This window comes from Myodes glareolus, chromosome 15, assembly GCF_982192425.1.
Source record: "Myodes glareolus chromosome 15, mMyoGla1.1, whole genome shotgun sequence".
Taxonomy (NCBI): Eukaryota; Metazoa; Chordata; class Mammalia; order Rodentia; family Cricetidae; genus Myodes; species Myodes glareolus.
This window is the reverse complement of record NC_142040.1, coordinates 47,293,163-47,305,441: the sequence shown is the minus strand read 5'-3', so window position 1 is coordinate 47,305,441 and position 12,279 is coordinate 47,293,163. Positions and strand designations below refer to the sequence as shown.

Here is a 12,279-nt window from a genome sequence, read left to right as displayed (position 1 = left end):
TCCAGCCTGAGTTTGCTCTGCCAAGCCATTGGCCAAAACAGCTTTATTCATTAACCAATAAAAGCAATACATATATAGAAGGACATCCCACGTCAAAGCTGGGCCTGCCAATCACCTGTCAAAGAGACACTCACCCTCAAAATCAGATTCACCTGAAAACATGCTAAGGCAATAGAAGGGTAATTATCCTACTAATGAAGCAGCACAGTGTACATTCCCGAAGGCCGACCCCAATGCAGCTGCTGATAGTGCTTCCAGCATGCAGCACTCCTAAGCCTGAGTGCTTTTCTGAGTTCTAACTAAAAAATGTAACTTTTCCTTTTCCTTCTTTCTGTCTTATTTTTGGATACTGGCCAAAAGCTTTAATAGGCTTTTCCTGACACTCTGGAATATGTCATTCTTTTTCTGAAGCTCCTCTCCCGTCTACCATGCAGCTGCTTGCCACCCTCCACTGCTGAACATGCTGGCTTTCTTTGGACCCTAACTCAAAAGCATGATTCTCTCCCTCCCTCCCTTCCTCCCTCCGTCCCTCCCTCCCTCTTCTTCACCTCCCTCTGCCTGACAGCTGTCAAGATCACAGCTTGCAGATTTTCCTTCAAACTCTTATAAAATGGTCCTCAAGCTTCTTTTGGAGTTTTGAAATTATTTTATTAATGAAACTAAAAACCCTAAATGGGGTGCTAGGGAAATGGCTTGGGGCTTAACAGATATGCTGTCCTCTCAGAAGACTAGAATTTGGTTTCCAGAACTCCATAAGGTGGCTCAAACCCTGTAACTCTAGCTTTAGGGGATCCAACACTCTGGTTCTGTCTCTGCACATGCATGCACTTACACACACACACACACACACACACACACACACACACACAAATAAATAATAAAATAAATAAAGATAAAATAAGCCTAAAAGGAACCTAAATTTGCCTGGTAACACTGTGTGTGCATACTTTCTTTGGTCCTGCTCAGCAGCTCCCTGACACCAAGGATCAAGTTTGACCTATTCGTTAGTTCATTTAAGTTTGATTTTTAGCACACTGCCTCCTAGATTTCCTGAATATCCAAATGTTTACCAGGCTATCTCTTTAGTTTTTGATCTCTGTACATGGCATCATACAGAAACCTGAAGACATTGGTAGGTGTGGTCTTTCTTAATATTCTTTTAATAGCAAACTGTTTCCAGGAGAAAGAGCTTATGGGTATTGTTCCATGTACCCAATGATCTAACATTTTTTTAAATTAAATACTCCAAATCTGTAAATTCATGCATAAAATTCTTTCAAACAATAAAAGACATGACAACATTGTACCATACAGTCTGTCTGCCTGATGCTTTAGCCGGCTTAGTTAAAAGGGTTCTGTTCTCCCCAAGCGTTATATTCCCTATTGTGCCCCTTGACTTTAGCATATTTCTTCCAGTTTCTTAAAGACATTTGATTTTGTGGTTTCATGTATTTTCCATGAAACCTAATGCGCTTCCTATTTAATAAGTATAGAAATTCTTTTTAAATGTGCATCTATTGTCAAACGCCTTAAGTCTTCTATTGCTGTGATAAAACACCATAACCAAAACAGCTTAGGGAGAAAATGGTTTATTTACGTTTACAGCTATGTCTCAGGTCCCAGTCCATCATGAAGGGAGGTCAGGACAGTAAGTCAAGAACCTGGGGGTGGGAACTAAAACAGAGACGGGGGAGGGGGGATGCTACTCACTGACTTGCTTCTCATGGCTTACTCAGCCAGCTTTCGTATATCATCTAGGACCACCTACCCAGGGATAACATTTACCCAGCGAGCTGTATGCACCAGTCAATTAGCAATCACAAAAACGCAGCGTAGATTTGGCTTCAGGTAAATCCTATGAAGGTATTTTCCTCAATTGAGAGACCCTCTTCCCTAGATGCTTTAACTTGCATCAAGTTGATATAAAAATAGCCCTCACATCAAGTTTCTATTAAATATTAGAACTTGAAAATGAAAGTTTAATGTAGTGATAGCCATAATATACAAGCCATTATAGTCTGGCTTTGAATTATTGCACACCACCAAAGCACAGGTATCTCTTATATCTCAATGATGAGGGTATATGCATGCATGTCATTGAACAACTCATTTCGAAATAGCACAATAATCAAAGAGCTTGAGAAATTTTAATTTACAAATATTTTAAAGTGCTTTCTGTGCCAAAATCGCACCCGCCAACATGGTGAACATTCCTAAGACCCGCTGGACATTCTGCAAGAAATGCGGCAAGCACCAACCCCACAAAGTGACACAATACAAGAAGGGCAAAGATTCTTTGTATGCCCAGGGAAAGCGGCGTTATGACAGGAAACAGAGTGGCTATGGTGGGCAGACTAAGCCTATTTTCCGCAAAAAGGCGAAAACTACAAAGAAGATTGTGCTGAGACTGGAATGTGTGGAGCCCAACTGCAGATCTAAGAGGATGCTGGCTATTAAGAGATGCAAGCATTTTGAACTGGGAGGTGATAAGAAGAGAAAGGGCCAAGTGATCCAGTTCTAAGCTGACCTTGTTATGAAGACAATAAAATCATGAGCTTTCACTCAAAAAAAAAAAAACCAAATATTTTAAAGTAAATAAAATTGAAAGTGCCCTTATCAAAATTTGTGTGGAATAATGAAAACAGTGCTTAGAGGGACATTTAGTTTTGAATAAATATACTAGAAAATAAGAGAGACCTAAAATCAGTTACCAAAACTTCCCCCTTTAATAAATTACTAAAACAATCACAAATGAAGCCCAAAGTAAACTGAGAAGAAATAAAAATTGCAGCAGAAATCAAATAAATAAGAAATCAGATGGGCGACCAGGCAGCAGACCCTCTCCTGCCACCCAACCCCCACCACAACAGCAACCACTGGGCACATGGGCCCTGCCTGCACCAGGAGGAACAGTGACCACAGGACCCACTGGTCACACCTACACCGGAAAGGTCAGGGACCACTGGAGCCACAGGCCCCAACTGCACCCAGGAAAAGAGGCCCCAACTACATGTAGAGGAAGAGTAACCACGAGAGCAAAGACCCACCTATGCTGATTGGAGGAAGAGATGTGTAGGTGGCAGTATAAGAATACGTTCAACAACAGAAGGAACAATATGGCAGCACGAGAAACTAGAGGTTCTACAACAGCAAGACCTGAACATCCCAACACAGATGAAGCAGAAGAAAAATGAATAAATAATTTTATAAAAATAACTTTATAATGATGATGGAGACCCTTCAAGAGAAAGTGGAAAATTCCCTTAAAGAAATGGAGGAAAAGACAAAAAAAAAATTGGAAGAAATAAATAAATCCCTTAAAGAAAACCAAGAAAAAAAAAACAATCAAGTAAGTGAAGGAAACAGCCCAAGACATGAAAATTCAAATAGAGACAATAAAGAAAACACAGAGGAAATTCTGGAAATGGAAAATCTGGATAAATGAACAGGAACTACAGATGGAAGCATAGCCAACAGATGCAAGAGATGGAAGATATGATCTTAGGCATTGAAGATACAATAGAGGAAATAGATTCATCGGTCAAAGAAAATGTTAAATCCAACAAATTCTTAACAGAAAACATCCAGGAAATCTGGGACACCATGAAAAGACTAAACCTAAGAATAATAGGGCTAGAAAAAGGAGAATTCCAGCTCAAAGGCACAGACAATATATTCAAAAAAATCATAGAAGAAAATTTCCCAACCTAAAGAAAGCTATACCTATGAAGGTACAAGAAGCCTACAGAATGGCTCTTGTCGCTTTATGTTTACTTACAATTTTGGTATCAGAAATCTTATTAATTGGCAATGCATCAAAGGAGATGCTATTGAAGGTCAACCTCAAGAGTATCCTTATTTTGCTACTTTTCTGTTTGAAATATTGAAGCTGAATTGTGTGCTTCCTGCTCTTCTCACTTGGTAAAACTAGGAAGGAGATTGTATCTAGTTTTTCTGGTAGCTTCCTCTGTCCAGTTTTAACTATAACACCATTACTAGAGTTAGCAAATCCCTTGCTTGCTTTTCAAAAGTACATCTTCTCATTTTACCTTTAAAAGAGCTATGGTCTGCTTTATAAAAGTTGATAGACCTGAGTATGAACACAATTACTGATGGCCCAATGCAGTTCTAAAAACATCATTTCATTAAAAGGCCAGGAAAAAAGCTTTTCCTAAGTATGGTTACATTTTTAAATTCACAGATGTTCTTAGTGAAAAATGAAGACCAATAGAAGACGAACATGAGGATTTACATATAGACATATGTAAATATGTCTCTCTCTCTCTCTCTCTCTCACACACACACACACACACACATACACACACAGGTATTTTATTCCAAATGTTTTTCCATAACTATGGGTTTTACTGTACCTGAACAATTGCAAATCACACGGTGAAATTTCAAAGGCAAAGGTAAAACAAAGACAGAAAGGCAGAGGCCCTAAAAATACCACAAAAGGAAAACACAGAGACACACAAGACAGAGACACACACAAGAAAAACAAACAAACCCCTTTTCCCTCCCCCTTATTTCCAATATGAAGGGCTATCTTTAAGTGGCTGGCTACTGTGTGTCATGGATGTAAAATATATTTTTAGTTTTTACAGTAGCCCCTAGAGTAAGGTATCACATCCATTTACATATCAGAAAGCCTACCCAGGGGCTAGAGAAATCTATTCGGAAATAGAAATATCCAGTTAATGGATAGCCTCCTAGACCAACTATTTCTTTTGTTTTTTTTTTATTATTTTTTTTAAAAAAACCTTTTTATTGATTATTTGTGGATTTCACATCACGTATCTTGATCCCATTCATCCCCCCTCTGCCTTTCAGCACCCCTCCCAAGATAAAACAAAATAAAATTTAAAAGAAAAGAAAAGAAAAGAAAAATCTCATTGTGGAAGCTGAAGTGTGATACAGTGAGCCACACAGCCTGCTCTTTGGTCAATACAGGATTACTTGCAGGTATTCACTGCAAAGAGACATCGGTCTGGATTGAAGTCTCCAGTTTCTGCTACACTATTGTCACTGAGCCCTCACTGGGACTCCTCCTGGATACCCCGCTGTTGTCCTGTGTCATGGAGATGCTGAAACTTTGAAACTGCAGGACTGGCCCCTTCAGGTGCTGCACCAGATCACAGATGGGGTGGATGTTGGGATAGGTGAACTTACCACCCTGGCTCTGGACCTGAGTAATTGCTAGGTTGGTCAGCTCACTGGTTCTCCCTCCTCTTCAACACCAGAAACATCACTCTTAAGAAATATTTCTCTTTTATTTAAAAAGAAATAACACAAAAAGAACAAAGGATAGCCACCAAGGTTTTGAATAAACTCAAAAGGCAAGGCTTGGGCTGTGTTTGTGGGTCTGTATTAGGGTGTTGGCCCAGCATGCCGAAGGCCATGTTCCATACTCAGTAGTGGCAAAAAAAAGGGGGGCCGGTCAATGTACGCTAAGCTGCTTTTGAACTTAACATTTGTTAAGAACATTTGGTTGAGAGCATGTTCTGTTCACGTGTAGTTAGTTGTAAGATAAAACAGCAGAGATCCCTTGGGTCTCATTGTTTTCCTCCAAGGTTATCATTTTGAGAAACTATATTTCCATCTTGCAAGTATGCTAACTTATGACTTAGTTCACTTCTGTAAGGATGTTCAGTTCTGCCACAGGCTCAGCTGTCCTCGGAACATTGCTGCTTCTCCTCGACATTACAGATGACAATGAGGTCGCTTCACAATCGCTGGATTTCTGCAAAGCACAGCTGGTTCTATTTGGCTGGTGGCATTCTCATCACTGCATTTCCTGAGTCACCAAACTATTTCAATTGACCCCTTCAGAACAGATTGTATCTACGCGATCTCCGTCAACAATAAAACATCTATAATCAAATGACTACAATAGATACTGAATAGTGTGCTCCCCTATTCCAGACCAGGATCATTTTACTCCATATGCTTTCAATAGCCCTATGATTTCTCTGAAACTCTGAAGTTTAAATTTTCTAAAATCAAGCATATGGGTGTTTGGGTTTTGCTCTCCACCCATTTCTTCCTCATGCGTTGCCATTGTGGTAAAGTTCCTTTTGTGACTTTGAATGAATCAGAAGTCACAAATTACTTGATCTCCTTATTGTTTCTTAGGGGTTCTGTCTATTGAGTCACTTTTATTTTGCTTTTTGAAAATGCTTACAATTTTATTTTTAAAAAGCTGTGATATATTTAAGGATGTGATGAGATGCATATAAAAATGTAATTTCAAGACTGCTCAAATAATGTTTTATGGTGTTCATACTTTCCCTTCATAAAATAGGAAAATTCAATTCTCACATGTCATTGTTTGACTGAGTTATTTCCACTAGAAGCTTAAGCTCTTAAAGGTGAAACTATATATGCTTTTTAGTACAGTAACTGTAGCATATTACACAGTGTTGGCTAATAAGGTACCTATGTCATTAGCAATTTATTACCTTTTAGACTCAAATTTATCCTTCCTTGCCTGGTCTAAGAAAACTAAGACTGGTACAGCAAAGAGGCTTTTTTTTAACCTTGTGACAGTTTGTTCATCCTTGCCAGTATGGAGTGCTGGAGGACACTATGGAGAAAGAGATGTGTCTCTGGTATGATTCTTCTGCCAACATCCTGAAGCTCAGTTTCTCCACCATCCAGCTTCTGAATCATGCCAGTACCCAGCAAACACAGCATGATGGGCTTTTCCAGGTCCTGGCTCCTGCAATATGTGGTAGACAAGGAGGCCCAGCACCCAGCAGACTCCTCTATAAGACCTTCAGCATCTGCACAGTAGGGCACCCTTCTGAGATGCTTCCTGGAAACAGCTTCCTTGGTACCTCCTTTAGACATCATGGTGATGACTGATGTGTGACTGTCTCTCCCTCACATATATAACAGACGAATTTCCAGAAGGTTTTGTTAGCATTGCACTCTGATGACTTCTCTGTTCTCCAGTTTCTCAGCCACGTGCATTCCTCAAGCTCTGAATCTTGGTGATCCACTCATTGGAAGGACTTTTTAAAACCTGTGTGGCTGCCTGCCCGGCTGTATTCTATGTTGTTAAGAGTTCTATTAACCTCATTTCTATTACATTAATTAATAATCCTTTATACTCAACTTTCCAGGTCCCAATAGCTATGCAATTTGTCTCCTAAGTTGACTCTGACTGATGAAGTAGTCAATAAATATCGGTTCAAAGGAGTAAAAAGTAAGGGGGAAAGGAGAGGAAGGTAGGAAGAGAGGAGTTGCAATACATGTGTTTTTACCTGCTGAGGCATTTTACCAGACCAAGAAGATCTCGTACAATGTTTTGGCTTTTCATACATGGTTTACGTACTTGAGTCCATGTAATAAAGCAAACATCTTTAACGACAACATCTAAAAATTTATAACTTATATATGCTAGAGATGTATAGAAAATATGGCATTGAAGGGTTAAAGACAGGAGGAGAGTGCCATACCTACTGGGAAAACCGTGATGGAAAAATGGTGGAATAAATCATAAGACTGGCAAATAGATTGGCAAATGTTTCCAAGCACGTATTTCCAAATATATGAAAAAAGTGCCAACTCTCTCTTCCCCTTAAAGTCAATCATTAGGATATTTTTCTTGGCAGTTAGTATGGTGTAGATGCATGAAAACAGCATTTTTATCCAAATTATTTTTTAATCTGCTGTTACCTAGAACAACCTTCGAGGACTAACTCCAATTCATTAATTCCCCACCATTTAACATATCTGAAAATAAGATGAGTCACACAACTGCTGGCATCCTATAGCTGAGGGCTCTCAACTTCATGCCGGCCCGTAGCGTCAGAGGAGAAGCTGAGACAGGCATCCAAGCCCACCAATATGACCTTGTCCTTTCTAACTACCACTCTTTGGTCATGAAGAAAGCCCTGGATTTCAAATGTACAGACCTTTAGACAGGCCATTTCCTTGGGCCATTAACTGCCTGGGTTTCTATCAGTCACACCAAATATCCATCAATGACCCTTTTGTCAGTGGGGAGGGAACACTTGGTAAATCTGTCTGGGGCTGGCAAGGAATTTAAAACTTCTTACTATTCTCACAATATAATTTCTCACTGATAAGAGGGTGGACAAAAGCATGATGTGTTTTACAATTGGCAATGCCTTACCTTCCAAGAAAAGTGATAGCAACGTTTAAAGCTTCTCATTTACACGTACCTGGCTGAGCAGGCCTTTTCCTGCAACCTATCACCCAGCGTCTTGGGTTTCTTTTTTTTTTTTTTTTTTTTTTTTTTTTAGCGTCTTGGGTTTCTATGTTGTTCCCTTCGTTCCACAACTTGCTCTTTTAGTGGAAGGAATGGTTGACCTCATTAGGTCTACCTCTCTGAGCGACACCGTGACCTTCTCTCAGGGGATTCATCTGAATCAGTCTGATGTACAACATTTCAAACATGAGGAATGAATAGCAGCTGGGAAAGTGGAATTTCAGAATGGTTTCAGCCTGTCAGTCCTTCCTGCTATGGTCCTGTGAGCTTTCTTACCTCTGGTTGTCTAACCAAAGCCTTTCAAGTGAGCAGATGTGGGTGATTAGGTATCACCCTCAGACATCTTTTCCTGATGGGAACATTAGCAGTTTTGTCTTAAGGACTATCTATCCATTTCCCCATAAACTAGGTTATGCACAAGAGCGGTATGAGGAGAGGGAACAAAATCAGAATATTTGTCCCATTAGGTTTAAAGGGCGTGGACTTTGTTTTATGGCTTAACCAGAGAGCAACAAATCTAGTTCTATTCAGGGAATTTAATTTGCATCTCATTACCCACCTTAGCAAAATTCAACATTAGCCTAGAAAGGCTCATTTGATTAACGAACTAGTGGCCATTACATCTCACTGGGTAATCCAGTTAATTTTAGTGGCAGTAATAATGTCTCCCTGGAAAGTTACTGTGAAAACCGAATAAGCTACCTCACATATTATGTGCAATTTGCAAATGGCACAATGTTTAAACAAATATAGACATTCCAAGACTATTTACTGCTTTGTGACAGTCTCTAGGTTCCATTTTTCCCATACACATTCCGAAGAAACATTACATCACTATTTAACCAAGGGGAACCTAAGCCTGACTATTAACCATGTTCCCAACAGGTAGGCTAATTCTATAAATATATTTAGAAAATCTGTATTGGTGTTTCATTTGTATTTTAATAAATAAAGCTTGCCTGAAGATCAGAGAGTAAAATAGCTGCCTTGTTCAGCCTTACAGACCAGGCAGTGGTGACACACACCTTTAATCCCAGTAGCCACATTAGTTTGCCATTGAAATCAGGTGGTTCACACCTTTAAATTAATCCCAGCTTCTGAGAGGATGAGGATTATAAAACAGGAGGAGACAGCTCTCAGTCAGTCTCATTCTGAGATTCTTGGAGGCAGGATTGCCATTCCGGACTGAGGTTGAGGTAGGAGCCAGCGGCTGACTGCTTTGCTTTTTTGGATCTTCAGGGTGAATCCCCAATTTCTCTCTCTGAGGATTTTATTAATTGTGCCTCCCAATTAATATAACTATCACAGGCCAGTGATGGACAGCCATGGAATTGTTAAACAGGTATGTACACTGAGAGCACAGCGTGCGTGTGAGTGTGTGCGCGTATGTGTGTGTTTGTGTTTTGGCAGACATGCTTGAGAACCAGTACAACTCTTTACTCTTGCCCATATTGTGTGCAAAAGTTGGGAGTTGGAACCCATATCTGGAGAGGGTATAAAGGCCTTCCAGTTGCAGGCAATCAAAGTGGGAGATGTTATCTCCTCTCCCGCTAAACCAAAAGCAAGTCTCGGAGGGAAGCAGGGTTTATATGTGAGTTTCTGCAATCACTTTTCTCCTGAGCTGAATAACGGGCAACAGAGAGAACACAGCACCGCAGAGCAGTGAGCCAGACACAGAACGAGCTACGTGGGCACCAGGATCCCACAGTTCTGAGAGCCGGGATACTGCAAGTCAGGCTACAGAAGAGCCAGGAAACCATAGCCTGAGGTCCTTTCCAAGAGGGTTGTCTTAGTTAGGGTTTCTATTGCTGTGAAGAGACACCATGACCATAGCAACTCATTTAAAGGGAAAGATTTAATTTTGGTGGCTCACTTATAGTTCAGCAGTTCAGTCTATTATCACCATGGCAGGGAGCGTGGCAACCTGCAGACAGCCACGGTGCTGGTGAGATAGCTGGGGGTCCTACATCTCACAGGCAACTGGAAGTGGTCTATGACCCTGGGTGGCATATTGAACATAGGAAACCTCAACGCCTGCCCCCAGAGTGACACATCCTCCAATAAGGCCATACTTACTCCACAAAGCCACCCCTTCTAATAGTGCCACTCCCTTTGAGCTTATTGGGGCCAATTACATCCAAACTACCATAAGGGTACTCCACCGAAGATCACAGTGACCATAATCAAGCCTTTTTAGCATTCACAATCAAACATGATTGCACAAAGGACTTCATCTGTCCGGTTAGTTATTCAGAGATCTCAAAGATGCTGGGTGATTCACAAAATATCTCTGGAAGATTCCATAGATAGATATGTCTAACTTTTAGATGGAAGATACTTCAAGCATGTCACACATACCTGAAGATATTACCTCTATTGGTATTTATGCTTATCTGATGTTTGGTATTAATATGGCCTCCAACAGGCAGGCAGGGTAGACAGTGAAGTCTTAAGAATAGGACCAATCGATTCCACACTAAGCTAATATGGCATAGTGTCTTTCCTAAGACTTTTGTGAAGTCAAATATATTAACTTCATCGGATGGAACCACCATGGAAAACAGAAAAATCTCATTTTAAAGATAGATAACAAAAGTAAGCTTAAGAAATGTCAGATCATAGCTTATAAAAAAGTAATATTAGTCCCAAAGAAATCTATCCACTGACTAAACCTCTGCTTAATTGCCATTGGTATATAACATACCTTTAGAGTGCACAACCGTAAGAGGAAAGTCAGCGTAAATTTATTAGCCACGGGTAGTACCCACTCCTGTGCTTATGTGTTCTCTGGACTCAGGGTACAGCCTGTTTTGCTCAAACTATGCAAACCTGTAAGACTCCAGGTCCCACACGGAACTCAAAACCACAAAAGTTGAATTAATATACATTGTGGTGGCACGTGAGGAACAAAATGGAAGATTGGGAAGCTGGTTTATGGGTCAGTTGGAGGGAAATTGGCTTAAGTACAACCTGAACTGAGGGCCAGAAGATAACCAGAATGTTTCCTCCACAGTTCCTGTGTGTCAACGTCTTCCTTTGCAATGACAAAGCAGCAGTGTGTGTGTGCATGTATGTGTGCATATGTATTTGTTTAGGGGAGGACCTCATGCTAAAGCCACACCAAATTCTTCTGGCTTCTGGGAAGGAGAGAAAGAAAACTCTTTTCTCTCTTACTGTGTTTGAACATGAGAGAAATAATCTGATATTTATATCACATGACAATTCCTGGACATAGAGTAAACAGAGGAGCGCTATCAAGAATGATATCTTAGTCCCATTGCTGGGCAAGGGTGGCGCATACCTTTAATCCCAGCATTCAGGAGGCAGAGGCAGGTAGATCTCTGTGAGTTCATGGCCAGCCTGAACACATAGTGAGTTCCAGGACAGCCAGCATTACACAGAGAAATCCTGTCTTGAAAAAAGAAAGAAATAAAAAAACCTGTCTCTGGTTCCATGATTCTGGCCAGGAAGAAAAGACTGTTAGTGGATAAGCAATAGATACTGGACAGATTACAAGAAGACATTTAAAACTGCAATAAAACTCAACATACTACTTGATTAATGGAAATGTACCATAAAGAAAAATGTCAGATAAAGCAAAAAATTTACATATAAAGGCTTGACAATCAATTTCCACAGCCATGATTGGCTGTGATAGGGAGTAAGGTACAGCAGAATTCATTTAGCTCGTCCTAGAATGTAGATCTATCTATTTGGTATAGCAAAAAAGAAAAGTTAATGTCAGGCATGGTGGTACATGCCTTTAATCCAACCAGCACTTAGGAAACAGAGGCTGTCAGAACTCCATGAGTTCAAGGCCAGCCTGTCTACATAGTGAGTTCCAGGACAGTTGAGACTGCATAGAGACCTCGTTTCAATACCTCCTGCTCCCTGATAAAAAAAATGAATAAAGAAACAATAATGACTTGATTAGAAGTAAAGGCATGCTGACCTAATGTGTGGCCACTCCATCAGCCGTTGTTGTGTTTCCCCATGTGGAACCACACCATTCCCAAGTGAGAAAAGAGAACAACACA

The 12,279-nt window shown here is 40.3% G+C and overlaps 1 protein-coding gene across 1 annotated transcript; it reads left to right on the top strand.

Annotated features, from left to right (window-relative positions):
* The first annotated feature begins 2,189 nt into the window (after window positions 1-2,189).
* LOC148119692 (large ribosomal subunit protein eL42-like) lies at window positions 2,190-2,582 on the top strand. Its single transcript, XM_087896905.1, has one exon. It carries the CDS (start codon window positions 2,201-2,203, stop codon window positions 2,519-2,521), a length of 321 nt encoding a protein of 106 aa, XP_087753031.1. The 5' UTR covers window positions 2,190-2,200; the 3' UTR covers window positions 2,522-2,582.
* The last annotated feature ends 9,697 nt before the right edge of the window (window positions 2,583-12,279 follow it).

What these genes read in the sequence shown, in the direction of transcription:
- LOC148119692 (XM_087896905.1), top strand. Translation starts at nt 2,201, where the DNA reads ATGGTGAACATTCCTAAGACCCGCTGGACATTCTGCAAGAAATGCGGC.